The sequence below is a fragment of the Lutra lutra genome, chromosome 11, assembly GCF_902655055.1.
Source record: "Lutra lutra chromosome 11, mLutLut1.2, whole genome shotgun sequence".
Lineage (NCBI taxonomy): Eukaryota > Metazoa > Chordata > Mammalia > Carnivora > Mustelidae > Lutra > Lutra lutra.
The window spans coordinates 1,771,212-1,789,384 of NC_062288.1; the positions used below are offsets into that span (position 1 = coordinate 1,771,212).

At 60.9% G+C, this 18,173-nt stretch overlaps 1 protein-coding gene across 2 annotated transcripts; it reads right to left on the bottom strand.

Annotated features, from left to right (window-relative positions):
• Positions 1 to 4,821: 4,821 nt before the first annotated feature.
• LOC125080768 (whey acidic protein-like) lies at positions 4,822 to 10,645 on the bottom strand. Of its 2 annotated transcripts, none has more exons than XM_047694854.1 (3): positions 6,258 to 6,868; positions 5,648 to 5,788; positions 4,822 to 5,306 (listed from the first exon to the last, which is right to left on the bottom strand). In XM_047694854.1, the coding sequence occupies exons 1-3, from the start codon at positions 6,487 to 6,489 to the stop codon at positions 4,969 to 4,971; spliced, it is 711 nt and encodes a 236-aa protein (XP_047550810.1). In that variant the 5' UTR covers positions 6,490 to 6,868; the 3' UTR covers positions 4,822 to 4,968. The 2 variants fall into 2 exon arrangements, 1 of the variants encoding a protein (XP_047550810.1); XR_007121469.1 differs by lacking the exons at positions 4,822 to 5,306; positions 6,258 to 6,868 and adding exons at positions 9,833 to 10,010; positions 10,598 to 10,645 and having other exon boundaries at positions 5,476 to 5,788.
• Between the last annotated feature and the right edge of the window lie 7,528 nt (positions 10,646 to 18,173).

Consider the following 18,173-nt stretch of genomic DNA (forward strand, 5'->3'; position numbering starts at 1 on the left):
TGCACGCTTCTAGGTGAAAGAAGCCTGTTTGCAAATGTCGCATACTGTGTGATTCCAAACGTAGAACATTCTGGAAAAGGCAACACTGAACACCGTGGAGAGGTCTGTGGTTGCCCAGGCTGGGGGTGGGAAGGATGAACAGGCGGTGTGTGGGATCTTTGGGGCAGTGAAACCATTCTGGGTGATACTATAACGGGTGGGTATCACACGTTTGTCCAAAGCCACGGATATGCGCACCAAGAGGGAGCTGTCCCGTCAGCTGCGAGTGTACCCTTTGCTGGAGAATGTTGATGGTGGGGGGAGGGTGTGCGTGTGTGTTGTGGGGACAAGAGGGAGGTAGATTTCACTGTTTTTGCTGGGAACCTAAAATCGCTCTAGAAAAGGAAGAATATTAAGAAAAAGCAACGAACAGCAAGTCATGTGGTGATACGGGTGCGTCTCCAAACTAAGATGCAGCGTCAGAGCTCTTACATCTCCCTGGTAAACCGCAGCGGCCCTGTTGCAAACCGGTCACAGAGTGGGAGTAGATTCTCTCTGAAGCCCCACCTGTGTCCAGTGAACGCGTGCGAGGATGCTCAGCGTCGCTGGCCCTCAGGAAGGTGCCGCTCGCAGCCGCAGTGCAGTGCACCACTTTCATGGTGGCCGTGAAAACCCCCGCCGCAGAACCGAGGGCATGCTGAGCATAGCCAGTGGGCGTGTAACACGGTGTGGCTGCTTTGGGAAATGGGCAGTTTCTCGAAACAGTATGACTCTTACATGTACACCCCAAGAAAACGGAGAACGTGTTCGTGTGACACTCGTGCACAAGCGTTCCCAGAAGGCCCCAACTAGACACGGTCTGGTGATCATCAGTGGATCAATGAGTGTCCCTGATGGGATGGTCGCCAGCCAGAGCCACTCGAGATGAGCCTTGAGGACATGCTCGGTGGCAGAGTCCCGACAGGAGACGGTCCTGGACACGCAGGTCCCCGTGCACAGAAGTAGACGAGCGCTTGCCAGGGCTGGGGTTGTGGGGCTGGGATGGCTTCGGGCACTGGACACACTTTGGATTGGGCAGATGCCCCATTAACTGAGAATACGAGGGGCCCCTGGGCTCTACAGGTTGAGGAGTGGACGTGTGTTCCGTGAATTGTCTCAGTAAAGCAGGTGCGTCGCACAAAGTAGGGGGCCCGTGGGAGGGGCCTCTGGCCCATGAGTGGGCTTCGCCGTTAGGCCACATTTAGGGCACCTGCCGTTGCTGTCTGTTTAGTTCCTTGGGCTGGTGGGACATCAGAGTGGTTGCCAGAGCTGCCATCGGGAGCCTGGGTAGGGGGACAGCTGGCCCCGGGCAGCCGAGGGCATCAGGTTTGAGCACTCGGACCTTGCTGTGGCCACAGTCCCTGTCGCCATTGCTCTGGGGGATTACGAGGGGGGCTTGCCTGGGGCCCACCGTCTGGGGACTCACCGGCCATGGCAGGGAGCCTGGCTTGCTCCCTTACTCCCCAGCCTGTTGGTGACTTGAGTGCAGAGTGGCCTTGGGGTCCCAGCCCGGTGCCCTCAGCAAGGTACGGGGGCAGGACAGTGCCCTCACGAGGCCCAGGGCGCCAGGCTGACAAGAAGGCCGGATGAAATGGGTTCGGCTCCCTTCGAGAGGGAGTAGGGGGGGATGGCCGGGAGACCTCAGCCCACCCCGTCCGTCGCACTTGCTGGCAGTGGAGTGACAGAACCAGAGCAGTGAGCAGACCTGCCGCTGGAATCAGGACCCGAGGAGCTGCTGATGGTGGGAGCAGGGGTTAGACTTCGCCGGCGGCTAGGGACGCGGCTGCTCAAACTGTGCCGACACAAGGGCCTTCCTGGGTCTACCCCAGGCTGCACACGTGGTGCTGGCCCCTGCGGGCCCTCTGCCAGGCTGGGTTTCCACCCCTCTGGTGTCCCCAGACCAGCCCCGGGGAAAACCCCCGAGGAGCTTCCTAGGCGGGCTTGACCGCTTGTGTGTTGCTGGGGAATCCAGCGCCACCTTGGTGGCTAGTCGGGAACAGGTCTGGAAGCCGCTGCCTGGCCGACTCCAGAGTTCTCCCCCGTGCCTCTTCTGTGCGTGAGTGTTGCCGTCTCCTGCCGTAGTACATCTTAGCTGTGGCCGAGATGCGGTGCTGTGTCCTTTGTAGCATCACAGAGCCTGGGCCTGAAAGACCCTCTCCCCGGACCTCCCCAGACCCCCAGGACGGAGAGGAGGAGGAGGGGGAGGGGGAGGAAGAGAGGGAGAGGGAGGAGGAAGAGGAGGAGGAGGTCCTTACAACTTATACCTCCTCCCTCTTCCTCCTCTTCCTCTCCTTCTTTCTCTTTTCTCCGCTCCTCCATCCCTCCCCTGTCCCATCCCTCCTGCTCACCCACCCTTCTGCTTTGCCCATCCTTCCGCCATGTCCACCAGGAAGTCCTGCAGAGCCTCCTGGGGCCGTGGGGTAAGTACAGTGTGTGGCGGGGCCTGGCCCCAGACGGTACTGATGCCCTCCCAGCCTCTCCTGGCTCCGGCCCACCTGGGCTCCAGCACAGGGGCTCTCAGCTCAGAGGAGGAGGGGAAGAGGTGCTTCAGGGGGTTGGAGCTGGGTGGCCTGGGCAGGAGGTTGGCAAGGTCTGGGAGCTCTGGGGTGGGTTGCCAGGAGCACGTGGTGGGGGGTGGTGGAGCAGGGAGAGGGGTTTCCACCCCGATGGACATCCAGCTCCTGAAAGCGACTGTTTTAAGAGACCCTGTGGTAGGGAATCCTAGGTGTGGCGAGGCCTGCAGATCAGGAGATGAGTCCCTTCCCCCCGCCCCCTCCGCTCCCTGTCTTCTACAACACTGAGTGGAAACTGGACTCATGTGATGGCACATCTCTGGCCAGGCCACCACGTGTGAGTGTTGTGGTCCCCTTGGGTTGCACTGGGATGCACAGCGCCCTGGGGGTCCTAGCAGGTGCGGTGCTAGGTTTGAACCCTTGGGTCTGTTGGGACGAGCTCTCTGCTGTGGGAGACGCTCCCCCTGGTGAGTGGTGAGCAGGTCTACAGGATGCTTTGAGGCTGTGACGTTTCTCCCAGTGGTTTCCCCAGCCCCCGGTGCCACCGCCTGGAGTGATGATGACTTTAGAGTTGTGGAGGTGGGCTTCCAGTCCTGTGCCCCCTCCCCACTCCGTGTTGACCAGCACTTTCTGTGAAGAGCTTCCTGTCCGCCACCGTCACTGCTGGGATCTAGTTGTCTGGTGGTGGCTGCAGGTGGGCGCTGCTTTTGACACATGGTGTCCCACGCAGCCTGGTCCCGTGTTCACTCAACTATGTCTCCAAGGAATTCTGGTTCCTTTTGCTGGAGAATGGTCCAGAAACAAAAGGTTACCAGTCGGTGCCCTCATCTTGGATAATCTGTCCTCTCTCCCCAGCTCCTGACATGTCAGTGGGCACGTGGCAGGCCGTGGAGCGCGCACGAGCTGGGCCAGGCTGGCCGAAAGCTCCCACGCTGGCCACACACCAGGTCGCCATCAAGAGCTCTGGTCTTTGGGGGCACCTGGGTGGCTCTGTGGGTTAAGTGTTTGCCTTCTGTTCAGGTCATGGTCCTGGAGTCCTGGGATTGAGTCCCGCATCCCTGCTCCTGCTCTCTCTCTCAAATAAGCAAATGAATAAATCTTAAAAAAATAAAGAACTCTGGTCTTTGCCCCCTCCCCAGAAGAGTGCTACAAAACCTTTCAATTCCCTGGGTGATATGAGTGTCCTGTGATATTTGCAAGGACTCCTTTCTTATACCTGAGTTTATGCTGATGCGGCTCTGGGGTCCTTGGTGGCACAGGACAGGCCAGCGGCCCGAGAGCCAGCCGTGAGGCTAGAGGGCAGGGGCTGAGTCGGTCAACAATGGCCCAGGGCTTCATCCTGTCCATGCAGCTTTGAGACCTCTCTGGGCACTGAAGCTCAGGGGGCTTCTGGGCTGGGGACACGTGGGTGTGTGGGGAGGTGGTGGCCCCCCAGCGGGGACACAGGCTCCCGTGTCCCTGCCCCCACCCCGACGGTGCGGTCTGTATTTGGCTCTTTCTGGTCTGTGTCCTCTGTAACAGACTGTGCGCTCAGACTTCTGTGGGTTGTCCTTACAACTTGGTGAGCCTGTGGGGTTCGTGGGAACCCCTGAATCCGGAGCTTAGTGAGGCAAGGAGCCGGTGGCCTCCGGAAATTCTGGGGGTGCTTGCCATTGGGGCAGCCTGGTGGCAACCCCGGGGGGCTCGCGTGTGTGCTGGGCGGGCGCGCTTCCCTGTGAGCCCTAGCGAGGCTGCCCGAGGCGCTGTGGGCACTGAGGCTCCCTGGGAGCACACCTGCCCTCCTCATCCGCCCGCCGATGGGGTCACACGCGTCCGCCCCCCCCCCCGTGGGGTCGCTCGCATCCACCCCCCCCGTGGGGTCGCACGCGTCTGCGCCCCGGTGGGGTCGCACGCTGCGGTGGAGTGAGGCCCGTCGACGTCGGGGCCCCAGGCCTCCCTGCAGTCTTTGCTCTGCCCCCATCCCCACGCCAGCAACGCCTCTCAGCGGGGACGGACCCCCGAGGGCTGAGTGGGCAGCCTGGGAGCTCCCAGAGGCCTGTGTGCTTTGTCCCTCCTGGCGGGTGTCCCGGACAGACAGACAGACGGAGACGCGAAGCTACGTGGGTTTTATTGGCAGCGGGTGGGAAGCGTCTCGTGCTCTCTGGATCGGGGGGGCCGGGGGGGGCGGGGGGGGGGCCGGGGGGGATGAGGTTCTTGCCAAGCGGGCTCAGGCTGGTCGCTCCTGGCAGCGGGGGGGCTCCTCTGCAGGTGACACGGAGGCCTCAGAGGAGCGGGACCCGACCCGCGGGGCCGCTCCACAGCCTTCCCGCCCCGGCCTTCCCCATGGCCCACAGGCGGGCGTGGGCACAGCGGGCCAGGATCCACGTTTCCCGGCTTCGGCCCCAGACCTCCTCCCGCATTTGGGAGCCCAGCTGCCTCCCAAGGTTACGTGGCAAGGTCACAGGCCCTCCTTAGACTGGGCTGCACCACGTCTTGCTGTCCCGCTCAGAGGAGTCTCTGAGTTTCCGCTCCCTTTGCTCGCCTGACACCAGTCTCGGCCCAGGCCTTTTGCTGCCACCGTGGCTGTGGCCGTGGCCGTGGCCAGGGCGCCGTCCCGGGAGGGCTTGGGGCGCTTACCTGCCTCGGGCTCCAGACACCTCATGGCACAGGCGCTCAGGCAGCACTTCCTGTTGCCGGCACACTGGTCATCCCGGGAGCACTCACTGCTCTCCAAGCAGGGCGCGGGCGTCAGTGGGGCCTGCACCCAGGGGCAGCGGCCGGCCTTCTGCACAGGCGCTGGGGAGAGACGGCCTGCCCTTTAGGCCCTGAGTCCGCCCTGCAGCTGCTCTCCTCTGCGGCTGGTGTCCTGGCCCCCAGGGCTTCCACCGTGCCTCCCCGGGCCCCCAAAGAGGGGACCGCGGCTGCCGCCTCGCAGAGCTGGGCCTGGGCGATGCTGGGAGGAGGCGGGTGAGCCTGAGCCGGCGGGGGAGTGGGCTCACTCCCGGGGGGAGTTCAGGGGGCTGGGGGGTGGGTCACTAAGAGGGGTCTGGGGTGCCCCCTCAGGGGGGACCCTAGAGCAAGGTGGCTCCTCCCACCCCCACAGGCCTCAGCGTGGGGCATGGGGGCCGCGATGTTACCGATGAGGGGGACCACGCAGGAGCGGCTGCAGGGGCTCCTGGTGCAGCATTTGGTGCCTTGGGGGCAGTTCTCGTCTGAGTTGCAGGAGACCACACAGGCGTCCTCCTCGGAGGAGCTGAGCTCTGGGCACACAGCCTGCGCTGCATACAGGACAGGCAGGTGAGGGGGGCCCGTGGACCGCCTCCCCTGGGGCTGCTTGGTGGGGGGGCAGGGTGGGGCGAGAGCGGGAACCATGGGCAGTCTGGTCCCCAGCACCCTAACTTGCCCCCTTTCTTGAAAGGAAGAGAGTAAGCAGAGCGTGACCTGGGGACGAAAGGGCGCGTCAGGTCCAGGCTCACGGCAGCAGGTGGGGTAAGACCCAGGGGTCCAACGACAGGGGCCCGGCCTTGCAGCACCTGGGGGGCTCTAGGCAGTGCCCTGCTCTTTTGCTGTGGGGTACCCCCCCAGGGGCCAGCCTCCTCCACTCTGCGCCGCCTGTCCTATCACCAACATATCAGGGCCAGTGATGGTCGGGGGTGCACCTGGAGCAGAGGGAGGCCGGGAGGACCCTCCTGGGTGCCGCCGCGCCCCCCCCCCCCCCCAGGCCGAGGGGTGGCAGCTCAGGCCTACCTGGCAAGGTGAGGGCTGGGGCTGGGGCCAGGGCCAGGGCGGCCTCCAGGGCCAGCAGGGCCAGAGCTAGGCTCACAAGACAGCGCATGGTGGCAGGTGGCAGGCAGAAGGCAGATGGTGGCCTGTGGGCCCCAGGGGCCTTTAAAGACGGCAGTGGGAGGAGGAATGTGGGGGAGGGGCTGGCGCTGGCCCAGCTGGCCCAGGGGCTTCCGCCTTGGATGGACCACTGCATCAGGGACACGGTTTAAAACTTAAAAAAGTCCCTGACAAGGTGCGCCATTTCCCTCCCTCGTGGAGGTATCGCCTGAGGGGCCGTGGGGGTGGGATGGGCGGCCTGGCCGTTGGTCCTTAACAAAGCCAGGTTCATTTGTGAATCACAGAGAGAGTGGATCCTAACAGTTTCCATCACAAGAAAAGAAAATCTGTGACAGTGCAAGCTAACCGGTGCTCAGGAGACATCATGCCGATCGATCGTGTCCCAGGGTTCACAGACATCCAGTCACCCAGTCACCTCCTCCCACACCTGAAACCAGTATTGTGTCACAGGGCAATGGTACCACTTTAAAAAAAAAACAAAGGTAAAATGAAACAAAAAAAACAAAGGGCAGAGAAGGGGCCTGTGATGTCCCCCAAACGGTGCGTCCCCACCCTGCGCTCAGATCCCGGGTGCGGTGCCTTGTTTCTCTTGTGGTGCTGTGTGTCGTCTCTGGAACTTTCTATGAGAACGGCCGCCTGGTTAGAGCACCAGCACTGGGCCAGGGAATGTCCCGGCTCTTTCTGTGCAGGGCCTGGCGGCCACTGGGAAGGCCTCTTCCCAGAAGGGCCCGCCTGTGGCAGGCCAGCCAGGCCGCGTGGCTGGGTGGCACTCCTGGGATGGGGAGGGAGCTTCCTCCATCCTTCTTCCCTGAGGGCCCCAGGCAGAGAAGGGGCCTCGGGGTGACTGAGGACAGTGCCACTGGGTCCAGGTCACCTTCTCTGCCCGCTCATGACCTTGGTCTCGGACAGCTATCTGCTGTGGCCCTCAGCCTCTGCTCCGTGGATTTCCAGATGTTTTGGCCCAGACGCTCCCCCACCGGGGCTTAGATAACCCGACTCTTCCTGCCGGCCCCAAGGGGCACCGTGATGGCCTCACGCCCCCTCAGCAGAGTTCTGGGGCCTCAGCCCAGGCCCCTCCAGGATGGCCAGCGGCCGAGATCCTGGCCACGACAGTGACTGGTGGCCTCATGCTGGCAGTTCCCAAAATTTTCCCTGCTGAAGCCCAGGAAGGAGGCAGCACACGGGCCTGAGGGGGAACACTAGGTCCAGGAGGACAGAGGGGTAGCGAGGCCATGGTCACTCACTGGCAGGTCCTGCTGGCCTTCCTGTCCCCACTCTCTGTGCATCCCCTACACCAAGACCAGGGGAGTCAGGGTCTGGCTTGCTTGGATGCTGGGTCTGAGGCCAGGCTGACCAGACTTGCCACCAGCTCACCAGGACGTGGCCTCGGCTTGTGGGACCTATGGTCACAAGGTCTGGCAGGCCATCCTGCCTGGTCCCCTCCTCTCTGACCGCTTGGAGCAGCTGAGCTCCTTCCTGCATCTAGCCTCCCCTTTCCCTCCCTTTCCTTCCCCTCCCTCCCTCTCCCCCCCCCCACCCCCAACCCCACCTTGCACCGTCCTGGTGGGCTGCTCCCCCAGTGCTCTCCTACTTGGGGTCCTTTTGCCTGTCCCCTCAGCTCTGCTGCCCTGGCCTCTCCCTTCCCAGCACAGGCCTAGGGAAGTTCCCTTCTGGGATGCTTACTGTCTGCTCCTCGGGAGCGTAATCAGCTGGGTCAGGGCCCTTGTCCCTGACGCAGCTCAGTGTGTCCCTGCATCTAGGCACCCATGGACAGTGTGGGAGGGGACAGCATCAGGCCTCCCTTTGCAGACGGTGACTCACACTCTTGCCAGTGACCTCTCACACCGCGGCATAACCCTCTGGCTTGGGGGCTGGAGTCCAGACCCAGGCGTGGCCTGATGCCCCTCTAGACAGGGAAGGCTGGGCCCCTGATAGTTGTGTGGCCTCTGGGAGCTCCCCAGGGGAGTGCCTGGAGTTGGGGGCTGGGGTCAGCCCTGGGAACCCGCGATGGAGGGAGCCTGTCCAGGAGCTGGAGGCCCTCCAACAGGACCTGGCCTTCCCTCCCCGCCAGGTTTTCCTGTTGGGGCTGTGCAAGGACGGTAGGAGGCCACTGCTGGTGGCCAAGGCAACCCCGGCTCTGGGAAGCTTTCTGTGACGCAGCTCATATTACTTAGAAAACAACCTCTCGTCGCTCTGATTAGAAGAATAACACATGATGTAGGAAGCTGGGACAATTCAGAAACGCACGGAGAAAACAGAACTCTCGCCTGAGTTCTGGAGCTGTCTTGTCTCCGGCTCGCTTGGACTTCCTTTCGTTTTCCCTCATCTGTCCTTCTACCACCCGTCCACCCATCTCATGCCCCCCTGAAGAGGTAGCCATCCCCCCGTCCCCCCGATGACCTCGGTCACGGGGGCCACGCTGCCCGAGGGTACAGACATGCACACTGAGCGCCCCCCAGGCCCTTTAGACTTCCAGAAAGCACCATGCTTGGGGCGGGGGACTCTGTGGTGGGGGAGCGTGGCCGTTCCTTGCAGGCTGGCACCGTCGTAAACATTTCTTCACCTGCGATGGGAGCCTCCTGTGTGGCTGGGCCATCCTTCTCCCTGAGCTGGGGGTCTCGAGGTAGGGGAGTGCGGAGGTTGGCTGTGACCCACGAGCTGTGACCATGCCGGGAAGGGACGCACAGCCCAGAGGGCTGGGGTTGGGAACAGAGCAAGAGGTGTTGGCGGGAGAAACGTGGGCGCAGGGCCTTTCTGCCTTCACAGTCCTGAGAGCAGGTGGAGAAACCAGAGGTTTCCAGGAACACTGCTGCTGTGAGCTCTCCAGCCGCAGGGCAGGGACGTGCGCTGCTTCTTGGCCCCGCCGGCCTAGCCTCAGCCCATCTTCTTCCAAGAGAGTCAGGCCTTCCTGCTTCCCAGCAGCCCCTGAAAGCCAGGACAGGTGGGGAAACTGAGGCCTCACTGCATTCACCTGGAGCATCATGGCCTTTGTGGGCTAAGCACATCCCCACTGGTCCTACGGGGTCAGCTGGGGTGGGGTTTCCTCCAGCTCTCAAGGTAGAGACAGACTTGCCCCTCTTTGTCGGGGGCATCATGGCCCCTGAGTGGGATCTTGAGCTCAGTCCCCATCATCAGGTGTAACAACTCCTGGGGGGGTGTCCTGTCCCCATCATGGGCTTCACGAGCCCTGGGTGGGGGCCTTGTCCCCATCACTGACATCATGAACCCTGGATGTGGGTCCTGTCCCCACCATTGGCATCTTGAACCCTGGGCAGAGGTCCTGTCTGCATCATGGGTGTCTCGAGCCCTGGGCGGGGGTCCCGTCCCCATCACTGGCATCATGGTCCCTGGGCGGGGTCCTTGTCCCCACCTTCTGCACCCCAGTCTCACTGGGTCATGCCCCTGTGCACAGTGGCTGCACCTCCTGCCTCCCACTCCTCTCTGGAATGTTCTCTCCCACCCACAGTCTCTCAAGGCACCTCCTGTGCAAGACTCCTTAGTCTGTTGGATGTCTAGGGAGAGGAGTGGGCGTTGGGAGCTGCTGGGTGGTCCTCAGGGTGGAAGGCAACTGCAGGGCTGGCTGTGTGGCTGGGACCACCGCCAGATGAGGTGTGGCCCTCTGGCCCCAGGGGACGCACCGATGCAGGTGCCTCACCCCTGAGGGCCTGCAGGAGAGGGCGGGAGGCGCCCACAGTCCAGGCGCCATGACCAACAGTGTTGCCGGGCACAGAGAAACGGGGTCTTCTGGGGGCAGCTGATGCCTGGGTCACCAAGGGGGAGGGGCTGGGAGGTCATGGGGCCAGGACCACAGAACACCACGGGGCTGGGCCCGGGTCGGGTGGGGGGGGCCTGAACAGTGGACTTCATGAAGGCCCCCCGCTGGCTGATGGGGGTAGTGGGGGCCTAGGACATGTCACTGCCCGTCCTTGTGAGACAGGACCAGGGTGGCTGGGGTCTTGGACAGAGGAGAGAGGCCCACCCTCGTAATCAGGGGCCAGCCAGGCCATGGCAGGAGGGCAGGGTGGGAGGGGCCTTCTGTCTGGTGTCTGCCCTCACCCTCTGATGCGCTGGCCTGGCGGCCGGTCCCACTTCAGAGCCAGCCTGGGCCGGAGAGCTGGACACCACGGGCTGCCAGGAGGAGCCCTCCCACGAGCCCGGGGAGCCGGAGGGGCGGAGGCGTGGATCTGGAACAGGCTTCGGCGGGACCCCAGGGCCAGGCTGACGGCCACACCATCACTGGCTACCTGAGACGGTGGGGCTGGGGGGCCCCACTGGCTCAGAGGCTCCCAGGGCCCAGGGTGAGGCTGAAGAAGCCCTTGGACATCCTCTCCAGCAGACGCTGAGCTGGGCCGGGGTGGGGGGGGCGGGTTCCAGCAGAGGAAACTGTCACTTCCCTTGACAATCTCGCAGCCTCGTCCCCTGTCCAGCATTTAAACATCTCATTGTCCAGCCAACGATTGGAGAACGGGAGATTTTCTGTTAAAATCTAACTTTCTGGTGGGGAAACGCAGGAGTCCCTGTCACTTGCATGGGCAGAGGTGGAGAGAAAGGCAGGGGAGGGGAGGGCTTCCTGGTGGAGGGGGGCGCAGGGCTGGGGGTGCTGCAGGCCTGGGGCGCTGGAGAGGGCTAAGGAGAGGCAGGGTGTCCCCATGTGATCTGTGTAGGAGAATGTGTGCACTGATCCGGACCGGTGTCCGTGTGTGCGCATGTGTGTACGTGTGTATGTGCAAACTCTGTCAGTGCATTGTGTCTACATCTGTGCAGCCCCTTTGTGTCCAGTGCACTTTCCAGAAGGACCACTGAGTTCTTTCCTTCTGCAGCGGCCTCTGGGAAGGATGTGGACCCTGTCTCTGGGCCTGGCCAGAGCGCAGACCCCGGTGGCTGCCAAGATGCCCTGGGCCCATCCTCAAGATGCCGCTCTTCAGCTGAACTCCGGGCTCCTGGAGTCTACCAGTGTGCTTGGAGCCTACCGGCCCCCCCGACCTGGGGTCGAGGGGCCATGATGGGAAAGTGATGGCAGGCGCGTCAGCCCAGGGCTGCGGTGGGGTATCCCCACTCTCTACCTGCAGACCCTAGCTTGGAGGCCAGCAGGGCCCTGGAGAGTGATCCGTCCACCGTGCAGAGCCAGCGGGTCCACCTGGGACCCCAGACCCACAGGGCGTCTGCAAACAGACGTTCACAACTGTATTCAGGTAAGGCAGGAATCTGGGAGGGGCTGCAGGGGCTGGTGCTCAGTCTTGAGCAGGAGGGCTGAGCACTCCGCCGGACGGCCAGGCCAGGGTGAGGCGGCCGCTCTGACTCCGCTGAGCCCCACGCGCCCCCCCCCCCCCCGCCCCATCTGTCTCAGCATGAGACCTCCGGTGTGGATAGGGAAGGACACTACAACATCCTGAGGGGTTAGGAAGCAGGGATGAGTGAGACACGGACATGACATTTGGCGTGGACACTATGTGCTGATCCCCGTCTTGACCCTGTCCAAACACGGGGCCACCTGCGGGGACCCCACGAGGCAGGTCACAGCTGGTCCCCGTGACTCTCCTTTAGGACATCTGGGTTGGGATTTTCATCCCCAGAAACTATCCTGCCGAGCCAGGCTTAGGAACCCCCAGATCTCGCTGGGGGCAGAGGGACTTACACAGAAATACCTATTTTCTGCACATGAACCCACAGTGCGCTGTCCCTGCTTGTTACTATGGAGCTGGGAGCGATTTCTCCTACAAGAAGTGTGACCTCGAGGCACGGAGCTTCTCAACAGCACAGACTTCTCCAGGCACCATCCATCTGAGTTTCCAGGGCCTCAGGAGTGGGCCCCGCTGGCTGTGTCTGGGGCTGCACCTTCCTGTGTGCCACCTTCAAGGGGCAGGTGGGGCAGCTGACGTGGGCAGAGGAGGCCAGGCCTGGGCCCCGCAGGAAGGTGCCTGGGGCTCCTTCCTTGTTGGAGGGAACAGAAAAGCTGGCCTCCAGCCAAGGCCCATGAAGCGGGAGATGGACAGTGGGCTCGGCGTGCAGGGCTCCCCAGGGCTGCTAGAGCCCACCAGGGGCCCATGTGGATGTGGCCACTTCTCCCCGCAGGTCTGAGAGATGTGGGCAAGTCCTCGTTTAAGCGGAAGCCGTCAGCAGTATCCCCTCGACGATTGGCAGAATGACTTCAAGGAAGATTTGCAGGAACGTGGAAAAAACTCAACGCCAGTGTCACCCACCAGGACCCCTCTGACGTCAATAGGACTCCCCGTCCACCAACAGCAGGGGTCGCGTTCTCTTCAAGCGCCTGCAGACCAAGATGGGCTCATCCTGGCCCACAGAACGAGTGAGGCCACAGAGTGTTTTCCATGACCGCAGCGGAATTAAAGTAGAAATTAATAACAGAAAAATAATAGGAAAAGCCCCCAAACTCTTTTTTTTTTTAAAGATGTTATTTATTTATCTGACAGAGAGAGATGCAGCGAGAGAGGGAACACAAGCAGGGGGAGTGGGAGAGGGAGAAGCAGGCTTCCCGACGGGAAGGGAGCCCGAAGCGGGGCTCGATCCCAGGACCCTCAGATAATGACCTGAGCCGAAGGCAGACGCTTGATGACTGAGTCACCCAGGCGCCCCCATAAAGTGTGGGTTTTTTTTTGTGGTGTCATGTTGCCTTGATTTTTCATGTTCCTTGAAGTTTTGTGTTACTGTCTTCACAATGGAAGGGGCAGTCATACCTTGCAGTCTTCACCTACTGACTCCTGGGGAGATGTGCTTTCCCTTGACACCGTTAGGGATTCTCAGGCTTTCTTGCACCGGTGGGCACACCCCCTTCCTGGCTCCTGGCTCCTTTCTGAGGCAGAATTCTTTAGCTTGTGCGCTTTTCCTCTATCCTGCCAAGTCTAGCCACGTGCCCACAGCTTCCCCTTTGCTTTCCCGGAGAGGGCTAAGCCTCATTTGTGTCTGTCCCCTGCCTGCGGCTTTGGGCTGGTTTTCTGGGCGCGCCCACCAGCTGTCTGCAGGAGCTCGCTCTCGCCACTGCTGGGGCTTGGGAACGTGCACAGGCTGCTGGCCATGGTATGTGTGTGTGCACACGAGCGTGCACATGCGCATGTGTGTGTGTGACAGGTGGAGTGCTGGAGGTGCCCTGGGCTGACACAGAGGTGCACGAGACTCCTTCCAGGTCCCTTGGTATTTGATGCTGGTGACAGACCAGCTGAGTGGCTGAGTCCTCAGGGGTGAGGGGCGGTTTCCTGCTCTGCAGCCCTCGGTCCCTGGGTCGGCAGCCTGGGTGTGGGCCTGGCTTCTCAAATCAGCCTTCATGAGTCTTGGAGCACAGTGGGGTTCCACAGGGTCCTGGCCGGACCCCATAGCCCCTCGAGACCACTGTTGTCGAGGCCAGATGCCCTGTTGGTTTTGTCAAGGGATACCTGAGTGAGGGACATCCTGGTGGCCGCCTTGGCGACGTTGTCTAGCCTTTATTCTTCAACGCAGGGCAAGGCTTATTCTTCCTGCCTCCTGTTTCAAGGCTCAACGAGCTTTCAAAATGGGGCATGTTCTCCAGACATGGCTCTCAGTCTCACCCTTCCTACCGGGGACCACACAGCTCTGCACTCCTGTTGCTGTCTGCGCGCTGAGGTCCCAGGAGAAGACCCTCGTAAGTTCTCCAGGGGCCTGGGTGGCCCACCTCAGCAGGGCATGCCGTTGGCAGGATCACATTCCTACACACTTTTGGGGTTGGAGGTTTGAAGCTGACTTGATTTTTCAGGAAACATGTAATATATATATATATATATATATTTTTAAAGATTTTATTTATGTATTTGACAGACACAGATCACAAGTAGGCAGAGAGCAGCCAGAGAGAGGAGGAAGCAGGCTCCCCGCTGAGCAGAGAGCCGGGTGCGGGGCTCGATCCCAGGACCCTGACATCATGACCTGAGCCGAAGGCAGAAGCTTAACACACTGAGTCACCCAGGCGCCCCGAAACATGCAATATTTATGGGTGTTCGGCCAGGAGCCCAATCCCCCACGAGGAAGGGGGGGCATCTCTATGGCCGTGTCCCGCCCCTTGTTCTCTCTGTCCTCCCTCTCCCGTGGTCAGCTCTGCCCTGCCGGATTCTGGGGGGGGGGGCTCCCCATGCCAGCCTTCTGTCTTCCTCAGTCTCCTCATCGTCTGCATCTCACACCGCTGCGTCCACGCTGCCCTTCCCACCCAGGCCAATACCAGCCGCACAGCCCCCCAGGCAGCCCTTGCTGGCCGTGGGGAGCGTCACGCTGTCTGACCTTGCAGTGGCCCCGCGAGGGGCGTCATGCACTGTCTGCAGCAAGGGGACAGGCGTGGAGAGGAAGACACAGGAGTCAGGGTCCGAAACAAAGTGTCCAATTTCAAATACAGTAACTACCTCCTTAGAACTTCCGGAACTGATTGTTGAAATTGTCCTGCCCCACCCCGGTTCCCATTTAGGGGAGGCTCAGGGGGTAGCGAGAGACGGTGAGCGCCCGCATGTCCTGCAAACGGTGGCCCGGTGGTGGCTGGACGTCCCTGTAGAAACTCCGAGCAGGAGGGAAGGAGACCCTGAGGGGTGGGCGTGCCAGAAGGTCAGTGTGTCTCCAGGGAGGTGTCGCAGGTGGGGACACCGGAGAGAACTTCAGCATCCCGCGGTGTCAGGTTCCTATCTCCTGGCCAAGAAACATTATTTCGTGAGCCTGTCACAGTGACTTCATTCCTCAGGGAAGGACCCTGATCGGCCAAGACATGTAATAAGCTCTTACGGCAACAGATCGACGTCCCATCGGAATAACATCCGCAGGAGAGTGCGATCCAGCCCCAGTCTGGGCAGCATGGTTTCCCGGGAGACCAAGCCACCTGCAAAACTAGACGGCAACGGGAACCTGGCTGCGAGGAGGGTCAGGCGGTGCTTAGTCAGAGATGCGATGGCCTCAGGCTGGCCCGTGCGCATCCTGCATCCCGCGGTGACGAACTGCCGACTTGGACAGACACCATCCTGCCAACATGCCCAGTGCACATCTTCTCTTCCCCCTCTTCTCCTCCCCCTTCTCCCCCTCCTCCCTTCCCTTCTCTTCTCTCTCTCCTCCTCCCTTTCCTCTCCTGTACCTCCCCCTCCTCCCCTTCCCTTCTCCTTTCTACCTCCCCCTATTCTCCCTCCTCCCTTCCCTTCTCTTTCTCCTCTCCCTACCCCTCCTCCTTTCCCCTTCCTGTACCTCCTTCTCCTCTCCTTCTCCTCTTCTCCCTCCCACTCCTCCCTTCCCGCTCCAAACCTCCTTCTTTCCCTCCTCCCCTTCCTGCCTCTTCTACCCCTCCTCTCCCTCCTTTCCCTCCTCTTTTCCCCTCCCCTCCCCCTTCTCCTCCTCCACTTTATACTTTGTTGCTCTGTGGCCCTTTCCACCCTGTGAATCTCTTGATTCTGTTGCAATCATCAGGTACTAACTTTAAAAAAGGGTCTTACAATTACCAAGTGGTGAAATGATCATAACAAATTAAGTGAAAAAACTTCTGGCATCTTCCCTGTTATTTAATTTTACATGAATTTCGTTTAAAACATTAAAAACATAAAACATAAAAAAAAGCAGTTTGCACAGCTGAATGAGATTCTTTCTAAAATAAGTTTGTAAGAGATGGTGTCTATTTCCTTTTGATTCACTTCATTTCTGTTTTTCCCTGAAATGATGTGTATTACTTCTATGAATGGGGGAAACACAAACAAAAACCAGGGATGTCACCTGTGCTCCCCGAGTGGGGCCTGCGGACTGGCTAGGGACAGTCTGTCTCCTGGCCTTCAGCCTTAGGCCCCAGCATATGCTTACCCAGCGCTGTTATGGCCTGAATTCCCAGCTGCTCCTCCGCTGAGGCCAAGGGCCTGCTTCCTCCAGGCATCTATGAGTAATTCTGGGGGCGTCTCTGTTCTATCTCTGGCTGTCTGGCTCTCTTTGTGCTGTCTCTGGCTGTCTCTGGCTGTCTCTTGGCTGTCTCTGGGCTGTCTCTGGCTGTCTCTGGGCTGACACTGGCTATCTCTCACTGTCTCTGGGCTGTCTCTGGGCTGACACTGGCTATCTCTCGCTGTCTCTGGGCTGTCTCTGGGCTGACACTGGCTATCTCTCGCTGTCTCTGGGCTGTCTCTGCTATCTCTGGGCTGTCCCAGCTCACTTGTACCAGCCCTGCTGGGCCATCAGCTCCTCTGCACGTGGGGCACGCCCTGGTGATCTGGGCACGGCACCCTTCAAACCTTTGCAGTGGGCGGAGGTGCGCCAGCGAGAAGCCGGGTTTCAAGTTTGCTGAATTGCAGTTCTTGGGATCAACAGCGGCCAGCAGCGAGGGGTCCTTAGGGCTGCAGCTGGGGTACCAGAGGGAGACCTGCACGGAGGAGGAGCTGCCCTTGTCTTCCTCCTGCTCCCGCTTGCTCAGGGCAGGGTCAGTCCTTCCTCCTAGGCCTGAGCTCCTGCCCAGGGCTGTGTTGGGCCCCTGCAAGGTGCCAGCATGGCCAGCTGGTCCCCGCGGCCTGTTCACCTCCACATTTCCTCCGCACCTGGTACTGCATGCAGACCCCAAGAGACTGGGAAATGAGGCTCACAGTGAGGTTCCCCTGCATGACTGCCAGAGCCCCAGAGCCAAGGAGTCGCACCCCGCGGCTGCCCGCCCCTTCCCCAGAGCCACCTTCTCTGTGGATCTGGGCCCTGGCTTTTTTTTTTTTTTTAAAGATTTTATTTATTTATTTGACAGACAGAGATCACAAGTAGGCAGAGAGGCAGGCAGAGAGAGAGAGGGGGAAGCAGGCTCCCCGCTGAGCAGAGAGCCCAATGCGGGGCTCTATCCCAGGACCCTGAGATCATGACCTGAGCCGAAGGCAGTCGCTTAACCAACTGAGCCACCCAGGCGCCCCATGGGCTTTGTGACTGGGCTCTGCGGTGGTCGGTTCGTGTCCCTGAGTGCGCATCTGAGTGTCTACCTCTGTGCCCTGACCTTGCAGATCCCGTGGCGCTCCACATGCCTGCAGGGACAGGGGTGCTGTGCAGGGGGGATCGCAGCCCAGACCCCCCCAAGTTCCAGAGCTCTTCTCTCCACTGGTCATGTTCTTCTTGTGAGCAGCGTGGCCTGCTTGTCTGGAGGATCTGGAGAGACCCCCTGCCTGGTCAGGGCACAGGAAGTGGTCAGGTGGCCCCATTTCTCATCCCAAAGTGCACCTTTTCTACTCACCAAGTCCACGAGGCTGGTGCGAGCCGTAGGAGTCACATGTGCACACGGGCACACGCACATACCACACACATCACACATGCACACACACACACACACACACACACAGGCGCGCGCTCTCGCACGCGTGCGCACATGCTCCCGCAAATTCCCAACACATACACGACATAAAACCCACCCTGGGCCCTTTGTGGCACTGCAGGAAAATGAGAAAATGGAAAGGAGCAGAAAAATCCCTCCAGATCCCTCCAGACCCAGAAATGACCAGGGCTAACATCGGGGCGTCTTTTCCTCAAAACATTTTCTGATTGATTTTACAAAATTGCAATCTAAGGAAGGTGAACTTGCCTTGTTTACTTAAAAGGGAAGTGGGTGACCATATGAACAAGTAGACAGAACGTGGCCCGGCGGCCCCGTGGTCTGTCCCCAGCCTGGAAGAGGAAGGAGCCCCCGACCCGCTCCCGCGTGGTTGACCCCAGAGGATGCCACGCTGAGTGGAAGGAGCCGCACACAGAAGGGTTCCGGCTCCGGGAGGTGCTGGGAGGCGTCCGACCCACAGGGCCGGAGAGCAGACGGGGGCAGCAGTGCAGGGGCAAGGGATGGGGGCTAGTGTCTCCCTCGTGGGGGACAGTGCCGGGGAGAAAGTTGTA